This window comes from Pelobates fuscus, chromosome 1 (genome assembly GCF_036172605.1).
Source record: "Pelobates fuscus isolate aPelFus1 chromosome 1, aPelFus1.pri, whole genome shotgun sequence".
NCBI classification, from domain to species: Eukaryota; Metazoa; Chordata; class Amphibia; order Anura; family Pelobatidae; genus Pelobates; species Pelobates fuscus.
Window position 1 is genome coordinate 35,519,077 of NC_086317.1, and position 19,118 is coordinate 35,538,194.

The window sequence follows — 19,118 nt, forward strand, 5'->3', positions numbered from 1 at the left end:
TGCTAGTACTGTAAGCAAACATTGTAAAAATACAAGCCTCGAACTACAGCAGGGGCAAATCACAGGAACAAATACAGCTGTAACAACAAGGATGAAGTCCAAGCTCCTACCACAGTTTAGAAACCAAGTACTGTTCTTAAAGACAATGTGTCTTACATTCGTTAAGGAAACTGTGACAATGGTGATTCATGGGTAAAGCAAGTAGGTACAACTCAACTGCTTCAGTAGAGATGTTTTACAGCTCGAACTTCCCCAAAAAGTCCACAAATCTGAATGGACCATAGAAAGAAGTAATACACTTCAATCACTACACCCCAGATAAACTGGATTGAAACAGACTGAATAAGTCTCAATAAAGTGAACCTGGTACCATCAATTCTAGTTTCACAGTAAAATTCAACAGACTCAGTTGTCATGTTCTATATTAATAATTATAAGGATTGGATTCTGGAGCCATAGAATGTGACAGCAGATGAGAACCACTTCGGCCCACCGAGTCTGCCCAAATAAAGACGACAGTATCAAGGTTGTGTTAACTTCTTACACAGATCCGCTCGAAACCAGAGTCCCCACAGTAAAAAGAATGTAGATTCATCTCTACAAAATGGTTTTACACAATGGTAATGGAATGGTTTTACACAATGGTAATGGAATGGTTTTACTTAGGTGGTTTTCATTACCCATGGTGTTACCTTGGGATTTAGTGGCAATACAGTGATAGGAGCAGCAATACAGTCAACGTAAAATAAGTCAGACTATGTGATCATACAATAAGGACTAAGCTGAACTTACCTCTGTGACTAATTGTAAGTCATTGACATAGTTCTCCTCAGTCACTATCAATTCATGAATATAGCCTTGCCTCTTTCTTTCTGTGGGGCTCAGCATGTCTAGAAGATGTAAGTCTGCACACCCTAGAAATATAAGATAAAAACAAGCGCGGTGATAAGTGGTCCATTGTCAAGGTTTACCAGATCTGTAATCAGAAAAAGTATTAGATGAGACTTTCCTGAATTTAGATAACACCGCCAATTTACCATCCTCAAAAACAAACCACTGATTGACCTTTAGACAAAAGGCTACTTTAAATAACGCGTTAATGCACCATTATGAAGAGAATAGATAATCCACCCATGTTAGTAAAATATTTTAAACGGTTCACATTTTAATATATAAACTCAGCCTATTTAATTGTGAAACACAACTACTTCCAAGGTAATAAAAAACAGCTTTAATTTTATTATAGAGATCAGTAGGTGGTCTCAACTAATCTTCAAAAGTTATTAAACAAGATCTCATTGGCTGCCCAAATGGTGCTAGCAGGAACAATGTTAAAGGCCTCTCCTCCAACCAAGCAAGAGATAATCAGAAAATAGAGGATGGGTGAACTCACATCCCTTGTTCATTATTCCTCCACCTCTTATCATATAAAACATGCCATTGTGCGTAGATTATTGGAATGTTTCCTGTAGATTTGATATTAGCGAATAGGATGACCCATGGAGACCTTCCCACTCACCCCCTACTCTGCTTTACCTTATATTTTTGTTTTTTTCTATGCTTATACTCTTTGCAGAAGAAGTAACTGCGTGATGCATCAAAGCGTACAAATGAAAGGACATATTTGTGTGTAGGATCAGTGTAAGTGAATGCAAGGGCGTTTGCATGTAGGATTAGTGCGTGTGTAAGGTTAGCGGCTAAAACTGCAGTGATGGATTTGTGTGCAGGGTCAGTGTGTGAGTGTGGATTTATTAGAAGAGCAGGGTTGGAACTTGTGGATGGGCGGCTCATCTTGAGGTAGGGAAAGTGGGGCTTGGTGGACCTTCTTGTGTAGTGTTACATTGGAAAGGGTTGGCAGTGTATTTATTTGAGGGAGGGATGGGACAGTGTATTAATTTGGGGGGGGAATGGGCAGTGTATTAGAATGGTGGGTGGGGGCAGTGTGTTAATTTGGAGGAAGGGCAGTGTATTAATTTGGCGGAGGGAGTGGGAGGCAGTGTGTTAAATAGGGGGCAGGGCAGTGAGTTAATTTGGCAGAGAGAGGGGGGCAGTGTATTAAATTGGGGGAGGGGGAGCATTGTATTAGAGTGGTGGGAGGGCGGGAAGGGTTCTAATTTGTGGAAGGGGCCAGTTGTTAAATTGGGGGAGGGCAATGTATTAGAGTGGTGGGAGGAGGGCAGTGTGTTAAATTGGGGGGAGGTGGGCTGTGTGTTGAATTGTGGGAGGGCAGTGTATTAGAGTGGTGGGAGTGGGGGCAGTTTATTCAATTAGAGTGGAGGGAGGGGGGCATTGTATTAGATTGGGTGGAGGGGGTAGTGTACTGGATTTGTGGGCAGTGTATTAGATTGGGTCTGCATGGAGGCGCTGAACTCTCCCCCATGGAGATGCTGAGTGGCCACACAATAGCCTCCCAATGCTTTCTATTGGAAAGCATTGGATTGGCTGAGATCATCAAGTTGGAGGATCTCAGCCAAAGTGAAGAACACACTCATAGGACTTCAAAATCAACATAACGTAATTTGTTTTTGTTTTTTTTACACCTGTGCAACAGCATACATTCACCATTTCAGTCCCATTATCAAACTTTTCTTAATATGTCAAGGTAGTTGGACTGAAACATTGGTTATATGCAAATGCACGTCTCCTTAAAACAAATTTGCTCTTTTGTTTACTTTGAAGCCCTATGAGCGCGAGGACGTCCAGTGTGAGTTAGGCAACTTTTTTATATTGTACTTTTTGAAATAAACCTAAGTTTCTATGAAAACTAAAGATTTTGTTTTTTTGCGGCCCACATAACCTTAAATCTTGTTTATTTGGTGCGTGTTTGCCTTTGAGTTTGACATGCTTGCCCTACACCACTAAAAGCAAAGTGAAATAAAAAAAATATAGTAATTCTTATCTTAAAAATTATAATCAGATTTCCACAGATCACCTCTCAGACAATGATCTTATAAAACCGACAAGTATACAAAGTAAAATAAGTGTGGGTTAAAACTGAAGTTCCTAATATATAAATAAATACAACATAGCGTAATATTGTTTAGATATATAGCAATCACGCAATATTAAGTTGCACTTACAAATGTATGGGTGGCTATACCCTCCTATATGTCACCACTTTTGACAAGGAACCAGACGTGAATCCAGACAGCAGGTATCAAATGGTATTTATTTGGCAAAGTATTTTTAAAAATATAAAAGCGTCAGGTCCTACAAGTTTCGTTCCTACTACAGGAACTTCCTCAGGGACCGCAATAATAAAATCAGATGAACACAAATGTACATTTATTGTCAAAACTTAGACTTTCACCAGTTTGCAATGACCAAATAAAACAAAAGCAACTGAAATAGCTCAACACAACAAATGCTTTGAGCGTTTTCCCCCAAATCAACTGAAAATGCAACTTAACATGACTTCTCCAGTCTCAAAATTATTCAACCCCTTCATGGCAGGCATCTTTACTACTTCATAGAGCACCTTTTTGCAGTTATGACCTGCTGCAAATGGGATGCATAGTCACACACCAGCTTCTGGCAGCGTTACATTGTCCATGAGCAATGGTTTCCAATTCATTAATATTCTTGGGTTTGCGTGCTGCAACTGCCTTCTTCAAATCCCAACCAGAAACTTTCTATGAGGTTCAAATCAGGTGACAGTAATGGCCACTGTAGAATTTCCCATAACTACTTCTGCAACCAAGCCTTTGTGGAATTTGAGGTATGCTTGAGATCTTGTTGGAAGGTCGAATAACGCCTAAGCTTCAGCTTCCTCAAAAATGGCATGGCATTTTCTCCTAGGAATTCAATGAATCCATCTTGCCTTCCACACGCTGCAGGTTTTCAGTGTTCGAGAATGCAAAGCAGCTGCAGAGCATCGCCGAGCCACCACTATGCTTAGCTGTAGGCAGAGTGTTCTTTTCCGCGTATGCTTCATTCTTCTTCCTCCAGACACACTGCTGATCCATTGAGTCTGAAAGTTCCAGTTTTATTACATCGCACTACAAAATAGAACTCCAAGACTTCTGTGGCTTATTTATAGGATTTTGAGCATATTGGAGCAGACTTTTCTTGTGCTTTTGGGCCAGTAGTGGTGGTGTTCTGGAAACCACCTGCATTTGTATGCACCTTACTGTGGTCACTGATACCTCAGTGCCTTTTGCCACCAAGACTTTCTGCAGTCACAACATTCATTCTCAGAAATCTTGTTGCAGCCATTGATAACTTCCTTTTCTGCCCCGTCCAGGTAGTTTAACCACTGTTCCTTCAATTTTGAACTTGCAAACTATGTTTCTCTAGGAACATTCAGTGCCTTGGCTATATCTTTGTATCATGTTCCGGGTTTGTGAAGGGTGATCGTCTCTTCTCTTAACCTTGTGGGCCATTCTTTTGGCTTGGCTATATTACTAACTTGCAGTCAAACATGACCCTCAATAAACCGCTAGCCAGTTCAGGTATTTTAAGTGTTCCAGATCAAGCACACCAGGTGCAACTAATGAAGCCCTTGATTAGTTGCATTAGAAGTGCTTGAGACAACACCTGTTTTCATATTTGTGCTGTTGTGAGAATTCTATTTAGAGGGTTGTATAATTTTGAGACTGGAGAAATCATAAGTTGCATTTTTAGTTGAATTTGGGGAAACCACTTGAATAATTTATTGTGTTGAGCTATTTCAGTTGCTTTTGTTTGGTTTGTTCATTGCAAACAGCAGATTTTGACAATAAACCTGATTTTCAATGAGGGTTGAATAAATGTAATTACAACTGTATGCATGTTCTAAACTGAAGACTTGGTTAAAATGAGGCTATAAATGTCTGCAGTGTTTGACGATACATACACTCTAGAATTACTTACTGTCTATGGTAAAACTTGAGCCAATGTTATAACCTCAATAATTTAAATTGATTTTATAGACACCTAGACCATGCCATCTAAATGGAAGTGGTTCCACATCAGTAGCAGAGTTAAACATGGCTATTCAATCACATGGTTGCCGTGCATGCGCACTAGCCTGCCATGTGTCCACATGGGATGACATTGGATTGGTGAAGATCATCATTACCGCAACCGATGAGGCAGAGCAACCAACGCACCACGAGATATAAGGTAAGTAAATGTTACATGGGGGGGGATCTACACATTTACATAGGTAGAGTAACACCACAGCCTTAGGAATACAGGTTTGTACTCCTAACGCTATAAAATAAACATGTTCAGTAAACAGTAGATTTGTGTAGAAATTGTTTCTTTTTTCAAAACGGTAAATGTACAAAATATCGGTATTGGTAAGTTATCGGCTATCGGCCTAAAAGTTCACAGATTACCTGTATCAGTATCGGCTCAAAAAAAATCCAAGGGGCGGGGCCTGAACGCCAAGCTGGATGGACGTGGGGCACCTCGGCTCCTGAGTGAAACTCCTACAACCAGCTTGAAATTAACTTTTCCCCCCTGAAAAATTATCATCCAGCAGCCACAAGAAGGCAAGAGGGACTCAGGCTACTACACCCGTTATCCGGGTTGGCCCCCGTCCTACCGGCGGCGAGGTATGCTGGGCAGCTGGGACTGCGGCCTGTCGCGAGGCTCTGGCGGGAGAGGTGGCCGATCTCCCGCGCTTAGTCCGGCGGGTCCTCTCCCACACCTACTGAGGGCCCCGTTCTCCCCCCTGTGGGCCGGGGGGGTTATCCCAGACCTCACCGGGAGGGCAGAGACCACCCCTACCAACCGAGTGGTGAACGGCTCAAATAGAGACCGCACGGCAAAATTCAAGATGGCCGCTGCGACCCAGTACAAGCCGGAGAACAAGCTCCCATCTGCAGCATTGGAGACTACAACTCTGCTACCGGCGGTCCTGAGGGCACCCTATTTGAACTCTCACTTCACCCACACAACGTGGAGTAACGGACACAGCATGCAGGCTGATGCCAGCTGAACTACAAGACCGAGCACACTCCTGACCACCAAGTACCTCAGCCCTCACGCAACCAGCAGGAAACACAGGGGACTTTAGCATGGCCAGGACGCCAGCCGACTCAGCACCGCTGCAAGAGCAACAAAGCGGCTGCTAACAGTGTATACTCATAATTCTAGCACTGTATTTTATTTTGTTTAGCATCTCCGTGTTTTCTGATTTTACTATTATTGATTTTATTACTGCAGAACTGCATAGAAAAATGCCTAAGTACACATAGGTGCTGTGTCCAACAAGCTCAGTGACTCTCTGCCCCCTGGTGGTTACTCTCAAGCAGTGTGGAGAAATCTACACTTGACATAATTTTATATAGCATGTACCTTAACAATTGATGTTTGAATCGTACACCCATACACATAGAATGTGCATACAAATCTAATGTCTTAGTCATCTCACTAGCTATGTGTGAAGTGTCTTCTTGTACTTTACCTAACCTGCTGAAAAAGTCATTTATCTACTCACCACTCTGACAACTCAAATGTTTAGTTACGCAAGTTATCTATATTTAAAAAATGTGCGACTTTCTATGCCACTGTCTAGTATCTGTAATCCTTGCAACACGCTGTTGTGGCGTATGTTCATGTCTTGTGATCATCTGCACAACCAAAATAAAGAATTAAAATAAAATAAAAATCCCAAAAAATAAATAACAGTCGATCCCGAATACCTATCTTTTTTAGACAGCATGTATGCAATTTTTAAACTACCTATGATTCACAAACCGTGTGGACGGCAAGTTCCACACCATGTGCACATTTTTTTGAATCTACACCAATACCAATTATTAACATTCTGTATGCCACTCCTCTCCCCCTGGACATGGACCACGCTTGAACAACTCTGCATAGGAATGACTTAAGAAGCCTCGACATACTATAGTTTCAGAGGTCACTCGGGTGATAACCTCTACAGGGGTGGTGGGAGGGCGCTCCCTAGACACACGAGTAACTGTGCCAGTGTTTCTCTCCTCCCACTTTTTTTTTTAAAATCTCTTCTTCCTCTCCTCTACCTTCCCAAATTATCTATGATGAAAGGGCAGCAAAGGAACTTGTGATGTGAATACAGGCAATTGTATCGAATGTCAAGTGCCGATCACTCATACACCTGTTTCCTATCATTGCCTTGAGAGATTGTTTCTCTGACCTACCTGACGAGATACCAATATGCCCACTGACATACAGTCCGACAGACCGCAAAGCCTTATTTACTGTGGACTAATACAATGATCCTTCACAAACTATGTTATTGATTCTAAACGTTATTAAACACCTACTGCACCAACTTTTGCGGTCAAAAGCTTCGTACTTGAGACATTGTCTATATGCATGAATATTGTTTTATTTGTCTTTCCGAATGTGTATGACACTTATACATCAATATGTGCAATGTTAAACCCTTCCTTTGAAAACTTTAAATAAAGATTGTTGAAGAAACAAACACATTCTGCAGTGCTTTACAGTTTCTAGAAAAGTGATATTTAAAGGCTCTGCTCAAACAATCTCACAATTTTTGAGGATTTGAGGTAGGCCAATAAGGCGGCCGCCAAGTGCGCTGCTAAAGGGGGTGGAAAGAGGGTGAGCTGGCAGCAGCTTCACTGCACAGCTCGTTTGGCCACCCCTCTATGTTGTAATAATTATACAAGGAGTTTAGCGTCCAGTAGAACATCTGTCCGGTGGCATCCACCTCAGCCAGGCATGGGTCAGTGTGCGTGTCGGCATGTGCGAGTGTGTGTCAGCATGTGTGTGTGTCGGCATGTGTGTCAAATCTGTTTGGGTCAGTGTGTGTCAGTCTGTATGAGTGGGTGGAGCGAATGGGGTGGCGGATATATATTTTATCGTAAGGTGGTCTGACCAGGATTTGAACCTGGTTTTCCAGTTCACCATTGCTCTAACCAGCTAATCAAACCTATAAATGAAGATATAGTTACGCAAAGACACTAATCCGCCACATCCAGAATGGTTTCATGTGCAATTACCCCACCCTGAAATGATGTGAATGGAATACCAATAATATGGTTACATGTAAAGAGTGATGTCACTGCATCTCCTGGCACAAATCGAGCACTCCATGCTCAGAGTCTTTGCTGATATACAAGAGGCACAATAGTACAAGACTACAGATGAAAGATAATACATAGGGAAAGCACTTACCTATGCTTGTTCTAATAGTTTAGATACAGATAGATGTACAGATCAACGTTTAGTGCTTTCAAGGTGACAATAGGTGCACTTTAATAGATACAAAACCAAAATGTTATCTGCGCATTACCCCAATCCCTATGTACATTTAAACAACAAGATTTTAGAAGCACTTAAATGACCGTAACTGTCAAGACAAACTTCTTAGGAGAGTCCTACACGGTTTGTTTTGTATTATGGATTTAAGCTGATGAATACTACAGCCATTGCTGCCCAAGAGTAATGGGACTTTGAGTGCAGGGCGTCATTTTGTGTGTTTACACTTTAATAAAGGACTCCATTGTTGCAATGTTTTGCCACTTGATTGAACACCGAGAGGTTATGAACTCACAACTGACAGCAGGAGGATTGACTACAAATGGCATACTGAGTTTACATATGTTTAAAATGAGCAAGCCTTGGACCTTCACCAGAAAACCCCTTCATGTTTTCTTTGTGTTCCCAGCCTGGCTAAAAAAAAAAAAAAAAAAAAAAAACTACCCACAAATCCCCTAGTAATGCGTAGTTTCTGACGCTACGCAGAAAGCTGCCAGAACGGAATGTGTTGCAATACGGTTTAATTGCATCTTTGAGTAAAATCTAGATTTTATTTATACTCTCATAGCTTAGCATAGTGGTTTGATACAAAATAGCATAAAATGTAAAAAATTTACATGACGCTGGAAACATATTATTTATGTATTTTACTTCTTCAAAACAACCTACTAGGAAGCCCAGGCAGTAAGATTTGCGGGGAGTGTCATTTGGAGAAGTCCAAAGTATAGCATGCCACAATTTGCATGCTTCTAAATATCATTTAATGGAAACGCAAATTGAAACATCAATAAACTCCATATTAATGTGTTTAATTGTAGAAAGACCATGACTCAACTCTGTACCAACTACGGCATTAAATAAATGTGTTGTATGCGTCTTTAGAGGTTAAAATTGGTGAAGAATCACTGACAGTCAAACAAGATCCCAAAGCAAAAAGACACACAGAGCAAAGACTAGCTTTTATAAGAAGAATTTAATTATCTATACATGTAACTGATTGTAAAGGCTGTATTACAGTTGTTAAAGCTGTAAGTTTCATATATTTATATATTTTACATTCATACCCATTAAAATACTGAAGTGTAGATGAACAAAGGTTTTTGGCGGCCACCCGCCACATGGATAGGTAAAGCGCGGCCTGTAACACTTTCAGTATGCACAGAAAGAGAAACGTCAATGACAAAGCAAAAAAAAAAACAAAGAAAGTTAAAAAAAAAATTATAATTAAAAACCCTTTACAGCCATAGATAAAGTCTGCCATCTTGTTCTGGCCGCAATCCACAAATTGACCCCCAACTCCCATTACATTATTTTAATCTGCTTTTTCTACTCATGGTATTAACTCTTTATGGTGCATCATAGGGCAGAGCAAGGTTTCACCAACGCGTTGCTCGTGCCACTGGCATTTAAACATGGGTTAAAAGCAGTCCACTAGTGTTTAATGAAATAGTTAATGACTCGTACGGCACGACACAACACTGTAAGCGGCTATAAACAGTAAAATGACAAAATTTCCACAGTCTATTTAAAAACAATAAAAAAAAAAAATGTAAACATTGCAGTTAAATTCATGTTAAAATAGTGTATACATTCTTTGTCCTGATGCGCAACACAGAACAGCAATTTGATGCCTTTGCTATCAAAAGTCGGGAAATCCCTAGCTTATCCACCAAGAAATTAAATACAATTTCATAGAATGGATGGATACGAAGACAAACCTTTTGAGAGACAGAAGCGGAGAATAGTGTGCTTAACACATTGCAATGTAGCACACACGTCTGTCACTCAAAAGATTAACCATTATACAATAAAACTGGTTAATGGCTGCCCAGTACATGTAAAAATTAAATAAAACCGGTACAAAGAAGTGATAAATGTATTTAACTATATGTGCAAAATATAAGTGTTAACCCCTTTTGTACCTGCATTTTTCTGAGGCTGAAGGAGTTAACAGGTAGCAACCATTGCACAGGTCGATACAGTATTGATTTCTGTATACAAAAATGCAATCATTTTTCTAAGAAGACTATCTAACACAAACTGAGTTAGCCATATACCTTCCATATAATCGGGCACATTTCACTACAAGTAATCTTGTTATCATCACATTGCTGTTTAACATAGTTACATAATATACTTTGTAAAAATATATATATATAAATTGAACTAAAAAAAAAAAAATTCCAAAACATAAAAAATAAAATTAACACTGGACACATGGGGGAAAAAAAAAAAAAAAAAATATGGAGAAAAATATAAAACGTTTCAGATTTTATGGACTACTGACAGCACATGCAGCATTCCTTGATAGTGGGTCTTTTTGTAAAATTGAACGTGAAAAATAAAATTTCTATTCTAAAGCCACTCGGATCGGTTTTATGGTCACTGTCTTTGGAGGGTTGCATTGTACAGGTTTAGAAATATAAACAGTCAATTGGAAAGCTCCTATTTGAAATGTATGATTATTTTTTTTTCTCCTAGCAATGCAGAAAGCCACAAAAGGACCCACTATCCTCTGTAATCAGTGTCATTTATTTGTATGGTTTTAGATTTTCTTGCTTCGGAATCTGCTGATAAAACGTCAAGGTTACATGCATCTAAATGGACAATGAGGTATAACTGCTGGGCAGTACTTCTTCTAGTCAGAAGGCAGTAGATGATCATGCTGGAAGTCACATGATCAAGGCTGCATCTCCCATCATCCCTCTGGGCAGTGATATGGGGATAGTGGGTCTCTTTGAGGACTTTCAAGCCTGAGAAGGGGGATGGACAACATATGTTTCCTAGAAAAAGGAGGAAAACAACACATAAGCAAAAATAAAAAATAAAATAAAACACCACACACAAAATCAAATAAAAAAAAAGGAAAAACCCAACTACATTGTGCAATGATGATGAGAAGAGTGCCAAAATAGCATGATTCAAAAGAAAAGGAAAAAAAAAATGCATGCCACAAATAGGGAATGAAGAGATGTAGGGATAGAACCAAGGAAAAAAAATAATTGTAATATAGCTAGTGTAGATTACAGAGTTAAAAGATACAACTGGTTCTGAGACAGAGGCCTGATCTATTGTTTGACCAGAAGAACGCAAATCTCAGTTGTATTCCTGTAACTGGATTTTATGCGACCTGCAGGTTTTTATTGAAATCATTTTCAGTTATTTAACTATTTATTATGATTTGAAGAGGACGTTTATAAAATAAGGCACAGTTAAAATGACTTTGTGGCAGTATTGGCACCAGGCTGTTGGGTTCTTCTAATGAACCCCAACACTGCACAGAAATAGATTATAGAAATCACACTGCATCATGATATTGGTTCAAATAATCGGTCAGCAGCTCTGCTCAGACCCAGTTGGGTAGTTCCAGGAATATGGTTTTGGTATTTCCCCAATTGTTAAACTTCGTCCCTTTAGTTTTATACTTTGGAAGGTCTTCAAAGAGACTTAGTGAATGCAGCAGTGGGCAGAGCTTTTATTTCTACAAAAGACACGCAGAACCACAGCAATGCTGCATGTAGGTATTAACAGGTTAGAGAAGCAGTTAATGAGAGAGGCCATCATTACTTACATTGCTGGCTGGGGTCCATGTCTGTGGTTAGCTTCACGTAGTTTGAAGGAAAGAGACCCACTTGACCATTCAGTTCCCCCTTCCACCAGTCTGGATCTTCTTTGTTCAGCACGTTAATGACTTGACCTTTGGCAAAAGCGAGTTCATCGTCATTCTGTGCAATATAATCGTACATTCCGATGACTTGGCACGCTGCGATACACAAGGGAAAGTACAATACAGTCATCAATTTATGCATGAATGAATATGTATCTGTAAATGTCAGCAGCTTTTCCCTACCAATGGAATATTTCAGAGTAGACACGCATGGTCTTGTGCACCAATCATCAAAAAGATCGGGACACTTTTGGAGTTGTAAGTGCACTCTCCCAAACCCATAAGTCCCTTAGTGTGAATCAAAACAGAGAAAAAAAGACTGCGCCATATAAATGCAATACTATAATAGAACATTAAGGAGAAAAAAAAAAAAAAAAAAAAAACAGATTCAAACAAAATAGTCCCAAAAAAATCTAAAATGAAAGTACCCCTGTGAATGGGATTCACTAATAAATCTTCTACTCATCATATTTCCCTGGACAAGAATTCACTTCTTATCGGACAACTTAAACTGCATTCCAACCCATTCACAAGGGTACATTCATTTTAGACTTTCTGAGTCTATTTTGTTTTAATCTGTTTTTTTTATATCCTTATTGTTAATAATATTCTACTATAGTAGTGTATTTACACGGTGCAGTCTTTTTTCTCTGTTTTGTTTCCTTTATGGTTTGCAGTCAATTTTCTTCTTTTTTGTTAATTTGCGCTATAAAATGTTATAGAATGTGAGTGTTCAATAGAAAGCAGTATTTTAAGGAGAGGGGTGGGAGCGTAGTAATTGATGGTCTAGGGGCGAGGAAGGGCATGGAAGCATAGAGAGCAGATAGCAAAAGGAACTCTTAAAACTGCCATTCTACAGGATACCATACAATTTCCCCCACGTTACATATACATCGTTAATCATATCAATACAGAGCTCTCCTTAATATAAACTATAAAAGTAATTAAAACATTTACACATTTTGGTTAACCTTTGGAGCACCAGATGGACCAAGTAACGCAGGTGTCCTAAGGTGGTTAACATGTTATACATTGCAGCATACATTTTTCACTTACTTGGTGGCAAAGTTGCTGGTTTGGGTGGCTCTGTTGGGGTAGTTTTATTTGTACCAGGGCTCAGAAGTTTGACGTAGTTTGCAGGAAACCATCCAATCTGTCTCTTCTTCCCACGTGCCTAAAAAATACATTTTATTAAAATACAATATATTACAGAATGCTTGTAAAGAAGGGAAAAGGAGCTTTCATTCCTCATGGCAACCACCTACCTAAAATCGCTTCTTATAAGTCCTGACAGTAGCTGAAAATAATCCCCAGAGCTCCCTCTATCTCCTCCCATTTTCCCCAAATACTCCAACTGGTTACAATGCCTGGAGCAGCCTGGCATTGTCCAATGGTTCAGTGTTAAACCCTTCTCGAAAGATTTAGCACTGAATGCGGGTCCCCGGATTCCCGCAGCCTGGTCTCCCTTTGCTTCAGGATTGACTAAGGCTTATGGGTGGCAGGGAATAGCTGAAGGCATCAAGTGACCACTCTCCACCTATCACAACAGCTAATCATGAGATGAGCCTTAATCATACCCACAGCGCAGGCAGGGGAGCGAGTGCCCAGGGACTCAAATTTAGTATTAACAGGATACCAATGAACTGTGGGATGGTTATATAAAGCTCTGTAAAGAGAGAGAGAACAATACATTTGTAGAAAGCAGTAATAGTACTAGAGAGCAGTACTACCGCACTATAACCACTTATACAAGATGTAGAGATTATCATGCCTAGAGTGTTCCTTTCATGTAGCCAGACTGCGAGAACCGGGTCAGACAAACATGTTTACATCACGTGTTCGGAAATGTTCACAGTATTTTAAAGTAGCTTTTTAAAAAAAAAATGCTATACGTGAAATGAGTTACCGGAATGAATGTTTCCTGTAAGTCTGTTTAACGTTGACATATTAAAAAAAAAAAAAAATGAATATTTACATGCCCCATATCACCCAAAACATCCAAGTTCATAGAGTATTAAAATAAGAATCTATAAAGTGTGGCTCATGAAAGATTTCAATAAGATTTTTCTATGGTTTTAATTTTCCTGCGGGCTGCATGCTCACACATTTCCTACTACACTGCTGCACCTTCAGCATTGTGGGAACACATTGATGCATTGATGATCCCACTGTAGCCACCAAAATTCACATCTCTGTGCTAAGCATACAATAAGCTAAAATCTTAGCAATCGGAGATAGGTGAAATGTTACGGTCAGTAAAGAGTTAGCATCTCTTAAACATTTTGGAGACACAGTGCCATATATTCAAGGTGTGGTTTTTCAATCAGGTGTAGTAAAGGCAAAATCAAATGTAAAAATAATTTGCAGCATGCAGTATTCTAATCTCAGGCAAACCCATACTTTGGAGTTAACATGTAATACTGTATTGCTTTTTCTGTAAGGCTCCATTAGGAATGATATAAAATGCAGGATAAGTGACTTACTTGTAATTCTCCCTCCCACCAGCCACCAGGGTTCTTCTTTCTGATGAGAATTAGTTGGCCAGGGGCCAACGTGAGTTGCTCAGGTCCAGTCGCTGTATAAGATGCAATGACCTGGGCGATTTCTGCCAAAATACAGTTTGTTAATACATAATGACAATAAACCACAAGCGCAAACTTTCACCAAATAAGACCAGCACTAGTGGTTTCATAGCAGATTGACAAATAAGATTTTTTTTTATAAATTGATCTTTTTGGATCACAGGAAAAACAACTGTACTACAGATAATAAGAGTGTTTAATAAGAATGGAAGGTACATTTAAGCGTGTTGCTAGTTTCCAAGTACATCCTGGGGTCTACATGTTATCACTCAAGCTAACTGTACATTTTTGCTAACGGACTTAATTGGACACTTGAGGTACCATAACGATATTTCACTGAAGTGTTTATGGTGCCTGGAGATCAGATCTGTTGCAGGTACAGAGTACAGTTCTGACCAATACTTTTTTTTTTTTTTTTTTTAAGCAATTAGACATTTTTTCAAAAATTCTTTATTTATTCCAGTCAGACAAAATAGACACAGCATAGGTGTTCATATGTAGATAAGTAGTGAACAATATCTATAAAAGGATAACTCATCTGACGAAGGGTTTTTGTTATAGTATAGCAAACACAGACTATGACAAATCAACCACATACCATAGATTTGTGAGAATGAGCAAAGAAAATTGGCCATGCAACATAAATGTGTATCGTAGAATATTAGGATAAACAGCATGCAAACGTTTGAGTGGAAAAATGAGAGAGAGCAACTGAAGCTGGGGGCAGCGTTGTAGTATCAACTTAAGAGCTAATTTGGGCGGGACGTACCAGATCTCGGCCTACATAGACCTGAAAATTGTGCCATTTATAAAAAGTATACAAAAAGGTAGGTTGTCTACAAAGGATATGAAAAATTAAAATGGAATGAAAAAGAACAAGTCCCAACATGAACGTTACGCAATTCAGGTAATTGTCACAATCATAGCACTAGTTTCAGGGTTAAATGGGATGATATTTGCAGGATCCCATAAGGTAGCAGCCACCATTCGTGTTCCCTGCAGCAGTAGGTGGAGAGGTTAGGCCAAGGCCCAGTGTAGACAGGACATAAATCATCTCTGAGGCATAGGACACCCTGTGTTATTTTTTTTTTTGTAAATCTTTTTATTGAAGTATTAACATGACATAGAGAATGCGCAGTAAATAAGCAGTGGGAAACACGCAGGTTTCAGGCATTTGAAGTAATATGTCATAACACGAGATATGCAAATCTCAGCGGGATTATCAATAAGGAGATACGCAGGTCTCCTGGTAGGTAAACATAATATTCGTGCTTAATGGATAAAGTAGGCACTTAAATAGGTGTAATGAGGAGATCTCTTGGAGCACCAAGCAAAGGATACCTGTAGGGTTTCCCAAGGCACATCAATACGTTAAGGACAAGTGTGGCTAGCGTCGGAAGAAGCTGTTTTCAACTAGGCATGGGACACGGGAAGGATACGTAAGTATGGAACTCTAGAGTCTTTGGCGGAGTGCCAGGGCAGAAATAAGAAAGGTGGTCTAGGTGTCTTTATCGAGTCAGGCGCACCAATCTGTAACTATGGCGTGACACCCTGTGTTATTGTGTTGGATGATGAATGAATAGCAAGTACCCCATCGGTACTTCATGCCATTAGAAGATAAGCTAGCTGCTAGGGGTTGGAGTGATTTACTCCATTGCACGGTCATACTGGAGAGGTCAGAAGGAGAGATTTCTCTCTTTGAATTCGTATGGGGTCTTCCCTCTGGTTGCAGTTAAGAAGGCAGACTAATCCTGTCCATATTGAAAGTTGATCAGGAGATCACTGAAGGCCACAACCTTGTGTGACTGAGGTTTTGTTAGGCGAAACAGGCCATCCAATTGTATTTCTTTCACTTGTTTGGGAGTTAGTAGTGCTGTAAATTGCAGAGTAGAAAGAGTGGCAATTCTGCCATGGTGACAAGCCTCTAACGTTCAGGTGTTTCCACCTTCTTTTGACCTCCAGGGACAATAATTGGTAGTCTAGTTAGAATTGGGCTGAGGCAACATCGCCTACCTGCTACTGTAAGTCAGATTTGTGTGCTATTACTCCCTGTGGGTCTGCCTCACTGTAGTTAATCTTGATACAAACTCCCTGATGTTCTCCCATACTTTTAACATCTCTGCTAAATTATCTTGACGGAGATCAGCCAGAAGGCCTGTGAGGATGGCTGTAGTCACAGGGTGAGAGGTTCCCTCAATCAGCTGAAAAAGTTTGGAGGGTTCCTAAAAGTCCAAGTCCTCCATTCTATGTAGAGGTAGATCTTCAGAAGTGTCAGATAAGTCACCTAGTTCTCCTATATCAAATCTCTTTTGCATGTCTCCAATACCTGGACAAAACCTGAGCAAATCGGGCTTCGATTTCTTGATTTTTTGCCCCAAAGGTAAATGGAAATTTTATAAAATATTTATGTTTTGACACATTATTAAAAGTACACTAACAATAACCATTTCATCCCACTGAATTAATTGCAGTTGCTCAAGGTGCTCTCTTTAAGTCCAGTGTTAAACTGTTTCAAACAATTGAACAGTAAATAAGGGTTCCTGTCCACTCATAGCCTGGTCCCTACTGCAGGTATGGCTAAGGCAGAGTTTACACTACCTTATTGTCATACCAATTCATACCAGCAATAGGCATCGTGATAGGTTAAAGCAGTCAGCTGACACTCTCAGCCACCCATTGCTGCTCATGCCCATGATTCCTCATTCACTAAAATTAAACAGTTTTCAGGATTTATAAATTTTAAACCATAGACCACCATAACCAAACTGGCAAAAAAAAAATACCAATGTTGTTTGTTTGGATACATCCTGAAAACCCCTAAGTCTGTGAATAATTCTGTATGAATGTAATCATACATTTGTTAAAGGGACACTATAGTCACCCGAACAACTTTAGCTTAATGAAGCAGTTTTGGTGTATAGAACATGCCCCTGCAGCCTCACTGCTCAATCCTCTGCCATTTAGGAGTTAAATCCCTTTGTTTATGAACCCTAGTCACACCTCCCTGCATGTGACTTGCACAGCCTTCCATAAACACTTCCTGTAAAGAGAGCCCTATATAGGCTTTCTTTATTGCAAGTTCTGTTTAATTAAGATTTTCTTATCCCCTGCTATGTTAATAGCTTGATAGACCCTGCAAGAGCCTCCTGTATGTGATTAAAGTTCAATTTAGAGATTGAGATACAATTATTTAAGGTAAATGACATCTGTTTGAAAGTGAAACCAGTTTTTTTTTTCCATGCAGGCTCTGTCAATCATAGCCAGGGGAGGTGTGGCTAGGGCTGCATAAACAGAAACAAAGTGATTTAACTCCTAAATGGCAGTGAATTGAGCAGTGAAATTGCAGGGGAATGATCTATACACTAAAACTGCTTTATTTAGATAAAGTAATTTAGGTGACTATAGTGTTCCTTTAACAAGGAAAATCTTGCGATCTGTATTTGATTTGCATATTTCTACAATATGAAGCAATTTTAACCGATTATGATTTAGTAACATGGACTTAAATGTTTTTTTTTTATTTTTTTAAGAATTTCCAGTAGAAACACAATTAGAGCCTGATAATGGAAATTCTTTTTACTGAAGAATAAACAATAAAAAAAAATAAAAAAAATCTCACCAGGTTTCTTTCCAAGGCTTCCTGTTTTTCCTACTGTGCCAATACCCTGGGGAGGAAAAATAAAATAATAAAATTACACTTTATCAAGAAATGTGACAAGATTAATTGTCAATCAAAGTGAGATTGTTCTAAATTATTCTAGGTCCGTGAAGATAAGCCATGGCACTCTAGATGAATTTAAACTAGATTTCTCAGAATGTCCGTTTCTAGAGTGCAAAAGTTACCAGTTACCAAGACGTAGTAATACTGGTGCATGACAAAATATTGCCGTTTTAACGCTATTGGTGATTTACCACAACTACCATCGTTATGTAAGTGCTCTCTTCACAAGAAAACATTTACTTTCTTGCTTTTGATAATTTTGTATGCTTGCGTGTATGATGCTCACGGTCAGTCTGAAAAAGGTTTGTAATAAAGACTGATTATATAAGATAATTAGGAAAACGTGAATAGTATAATCAAAATAAGGCTGGAAGCCTCTGGGGGCATGAACCTAGTTAGAACAAACCATTAGATTTATAAGAGCATAAGAAGCATAGCCTTAATTTATAAAGAAAATTGTTCAATAGTTAAAATATAACTTTTATGGTGTATAAAAATAAAATACGAAACCTATAATCTGAAGTTAAATATCACCTAGTTCCAGGATGAGCATTATAAACAAATTCACTTGATAATTTAAAATCACTCAATGGTCTCCATACCGGTTTGAAATTACAGGGTGCACATACAACCGGTGTTTCAATGTTTGAAAAAGCACACTTAGTTACTTGTGGAACAACAGGTATGGGATCAAAAACTGTGGTAGTTCAAGACATACAAAAAAAGATAAAGATAACCAAGGGAGAGGGAGCTCATCTATAGACTCATCCTGTGCGTTCAAGGGAACCTAATCTCAGATCCCACCTCCCCTAGTTGCTGACTCTATCCTGACGCTACTGGAATTGCTCTTGCGAGCAATGAAATAAACAAATACTAATAAAGTAACGAAACAAAAAATAACTAAATTCAAATATATAAATACCGTATAAACTCGAGTATAAGCCGACCC

At 39.2% G+C, this 19,118-nt stretch overlaps 1 protein-coding gene across 8 annotated transcripts in view; it reads right to left on the reverse strand.

Moving 5' to 3' along the window:
• The window catches only part of ITSN1 (intersectin 1), a 140,573-nt gene that overhangs the window by 23,032 nt on the left and 98,423 nt on the right, over positions 1-19,118 (reverse strand). For all 8 annotated transcript variants that reach the window (XR_010090429.1, XM_063447584.1, XM_063447565.1 and 5 more), the window contains 5 exons: positions 18,068-18,113; positions 14,350-14,471; positions 12,923-13,040; positions 11,771-11,962; positions 793-914 (listed from right to left, as the gene is read on the reverse strand). Coding sequence is in view for 7 of the 8 variants with exons in the window: in XM_063447584.1 (XP_063303654.1) it covers positions 793-914; positions 11,771-11,962; positions 12,923-13,040; positions 14,350-14,471; positions 18,068-18,113 (600 nt within the window). In the remaining variant the exon portion in view is untranslated. The remainder of the gene's footprint in view (positions 1-792; positions 915-11,770; positions 11,963-12,922; positions 13,041-14,349; positions 14,472-18,067; positions 18,114-19,118) is intronic.